The 3,326-nt window shown below is 44.0% G+C and overlaps 1 protein-coding gene across 1 annotated transcript in view; it reads left to right on the top strand.

The window, feature by feature from the left end:
* Window positions 1-3,326, top strand: part of SCGN (secretagogin, EF-hand calcium binding protein) — a gene marked incomplete at its 5' end in the record, with an annotated part of 26,722 nt that overhangs the window by 11,716 nt on the left and 11,680 nt on the right. Inside the window, 4 exons of the mRNA XM_008939613.1 lie at window positions 56-148; window positions 738-827; window positions 1,824-1,880; window positions 2,827-2,904. Coding sequence (XP_008937861.1) covers window positions 56-148; window positions 738-827; window positions 1,824-1,880; window positions 2,827-2,904 — 318 coding nt within the window. The remainder of the gene's footprint in view (window positions 1-55; window positions 149-737; window positions 828-1,823; window positions 1,881-2,826; window positions 2,905-3,326) is intronic.

Raw genomic sequence — 3,326 nt, 5'->3', positions numbered from 1 at the left:
CGCTCTTCTAGCACCCTCAGCAATTTTCATGCTTGTGCTGTTTTTCCCATGGCAGAACGCCATCACAGAAGAAAAAGTTCAGAGGATGAAGAAGCAATTAATGTCTGCCTACAATGTTACCAGAGATGGACGCTTGCAAATCCAAGAGGTATCCCAAGCCCAAGATTTCTTTTCTAGAAGAACGGAGAATTAGGACAGACTTTCTAGTAGGGCCTGTAGTGATAGGATGAAGAGTAATAGCTTTAAACTAAAGGAGAGTAGATTCAGACTGGAGAAAGGAAAGACATTTTTTACAGTGAGGGTGGTGAAACTCTGGAGTAGTTTGCCCAGAGATGTGGTAGGTGCACGCTAGATCAGGTTGGATGGGGCTTTCAGCAGCTTGATCTAGTTGGAGATGTCCCTGCTCATTGTAGGGGGGTTGGACTAGATGAACTGTAAAGGTCCCTTCCAACTCAAATCATTCCATGATTCTGTGATTAGGGCCTGTAGCAGAGTTAGGAGGTATGGAAGATAGAGCCTGGGTGGGGAGGGTGTGAGTCATGGAGTGCTACGTGAGCCAGATCCCTTGGTCTGGGATATACTTCCAAGGCAACAACATGCCCAGCTTATAATTCTCATACTGGATCTGCAGCTACCCACGTTTTATCTTTTCTTTACTTTCATGATTTGGGTTGAGTTTGGGGTTTTTTATGTGTTGGTGTGTTTGGGTTTTTTTTTTTTTTTTTTTTTCCCCCCAGCTTGCGAGTATGCTCCTGCCAGATGATGAGAACTTTCTGCTGCTTTTCCGACGGGAAACCCCCCTGGACAACAGTGTGGAATTCATGCGGGTCTGTATCTCTGCATTGCCTCTTCCCTTGCACACCAGCAGCTGCTCCAACACATACACCTCCACCCTCCACAGAACACAGCATGGGAAATCCATGGGTACGGCAGAGGTAAAACACATTCTGACCTGTTCAGGTGGAGAAGGTTGTACATTATTTACAGCAGCAAAGGTGGTGAGAGCTAGGACTGGACCAAGGGCAGTGACATTAAGCTTTGTAAACACCCTCAGCCACCTATCAGTCACGCCACCAGTGTTTGGGTTTTTTTTTAGTACCTACTTACTTATGGTAGTACCTACTCACTTATGGTAGTACCTACTCACTGGCAAATTCAGCCCTGTTGGGAGCTACAGCCCCAGCTGGAACTCCACACCTGCAGCACAGCATAGACCAAGGGGGCAGACTAGGCACGTTTTAAGCACCATCTCATCCTGAAGCATTATTCTGACAGGGTGTGGAGTGAAAATCCCTGTAAGTTGGGACAGCTGAGGAGCCCAAGCCTGTAAGTTTTTTTTAACCTTGCCCAATCTCCCTCCATTCTCTGCCCCTAAGTATCCAAACACAGGATTTCGATTTTTCCAAAAATTTCAGTTTTTCCAAGACTGCTTGCAGGTACTTTTATTTCACACCCAGACTGTGGGCTGCTGCGGATCAATGGCCAGTTGTGTATGGCTTTGACTTTTACTCAGGGCACTAAAAGAAGCTGCATGTACAAATTAGGTAAGAAATGCAGGGCAGTTTCTTAATCTTTTCTTCCTTTTATAGACGGTGTGTCCACATTAAATATGTGATAGCAGCTTGTCACATGTGCAGTATCCAAGCGAGAGTAAACGCTGTCCTGTGGAGAGTTTATTTTATTTCATCTACAATTAATTAAATATTGGATAATGCAACAGCTTGCTTATTATGGAAGTGCTGATTTGAATCTTTATGATCTGCTACCCGAGCAGATGATTAACTGCAATATTTATGTGGTCATGTCAATCTGTCCCCGTGCAGATCTGGCGCAGTTACGACGCTGATAGCAGTGGATTCATTTCAGCTGGCGAGCTCAAAGTAAGTTATTTAACAAGTCTTTCTGGGCTTGATCTGCAGCTCATTGGTGTCAATGGGAGCCCTTCCATCAGCTTTACCAATTTGGTGCCTTTTTGTCTGGTTGATGAATGGCATTTCTTGGTTGCTCACATCAAGTTTAAGGACTTGGGACCTTCCAATCACCTAGCTTGGCTACAGGGACCCTGCTGGGATGGAGGATGTTCCTCTGTTGCCCTTGCTGTCCTGCTTACACCTTGTCTCGTGCCATGATCCCACTTGTCTTGGTGACCCCCAAGCACCCAGGGAGCCCCCAGAGTGCTGCCTCACCTTGGCTTTCTACATGTGCCTGTCCCAGTTAGACCCAAAGCCTTTGTGTTTTATCGGTGGGATTTCTTCACAATCTCTTCCTGAGCCTGCACATTTTCTGAACACTGATTTATTTTTAAAGCTCAGGCTCTTGAGGCACAAGCTTGTTTAGAAACCATAACTCAAAATGGTTTGAGCCAGCCAGGCACAGAAGTCCATCCCTGGGCTGCAGGCTCTGCACTGACATCTCAGTGTGTGGTTCCAGCCTGTGCCCCAACGAGGACACAAGAGGATGCTCAAGTCTTTTGCTGAATGGCAAATACTTAAATTTTAGATCATTTATTTAGATCAGATATTGCAGGACTTATGTTATGTTTTGCTTATTTACATTTTGCTTATTTTGTGAGTTACGACTCACTGCAGTATGCCTGTTCTAGGGTGATTTGGTTGTTTTCTAATTTATTTGAAAAAATATGCATCAATTAAAAAAAAAAAAAAAAAACAAAACAACGCAACAACAATCTTTATATGAAACTGAAGACACTAGTGTACTAACCAGGAATGTGAAATTATGGAAGCCTGCTAAGTTTGGATTGAATTTCTTACTGTTATTTCTTGAATTTACTCTAAAGAGTAAAATTTGTTTCTTTCCTTGCTACAGGATTTCCTGCGAGATCTGTTTTTGCAGCATAACAGGGTGGTTGCTGAAGAAAAGCTGGAAGAATATACTGATACCATGGTAAGAAAAGATAGTGTTGATATTGTTTAGATTCTAGTACTGCCTAGAAGTCGCCTTCAGGGTCAATTTCTATAGGGCCATAAATACCCTCTTAAAATGTGTCTTCTCCCAGAGATGACAGTAGAAAGTTAGCAGGTGCTGGTACTGTTCCTCTGCACTGCACATCAGCTGTGAACAGCACTTCAGATCTTTTTCTTTGAGTTGAACTGTTTCCTATGAGACAAGAGCTTGGCTTTATCCCAAGGCAAACTGAGCTCTAAACCCCTTTAAAAAACAGGTGAGGTACATCCCTCTGCAGGGTACATTCAGCCTCGGCCAGATCTCCAACTCCTTCCCTCCCTCCCTCCTAGAGAATCCTTTTGCTCCCGAGACACACAGCTATCTGGCTCTTCTTCTCTGCAACATTCACCAGGTGATTGAAA

Source organism: Merops nubicus, unplaced genomic scaffold (genome assembly GCF_000691845.1).
Source record: "Merops nubicus isolate BGI_N331 unplaced genomic scaffold, ASM69184v1 scaffold14524, whole genome shotgun sequence".
NCBI classification, from domain to species: Eukaryota; Metazoa; Chordata; class Aves; order Coraciiformes; family Meropidae; genus Merops; species Merops nubicus.
Note: the sequence above shows the minus strand (reverse complement) of the source record. Positions and strands in the feature narration are given on the sequence as shown.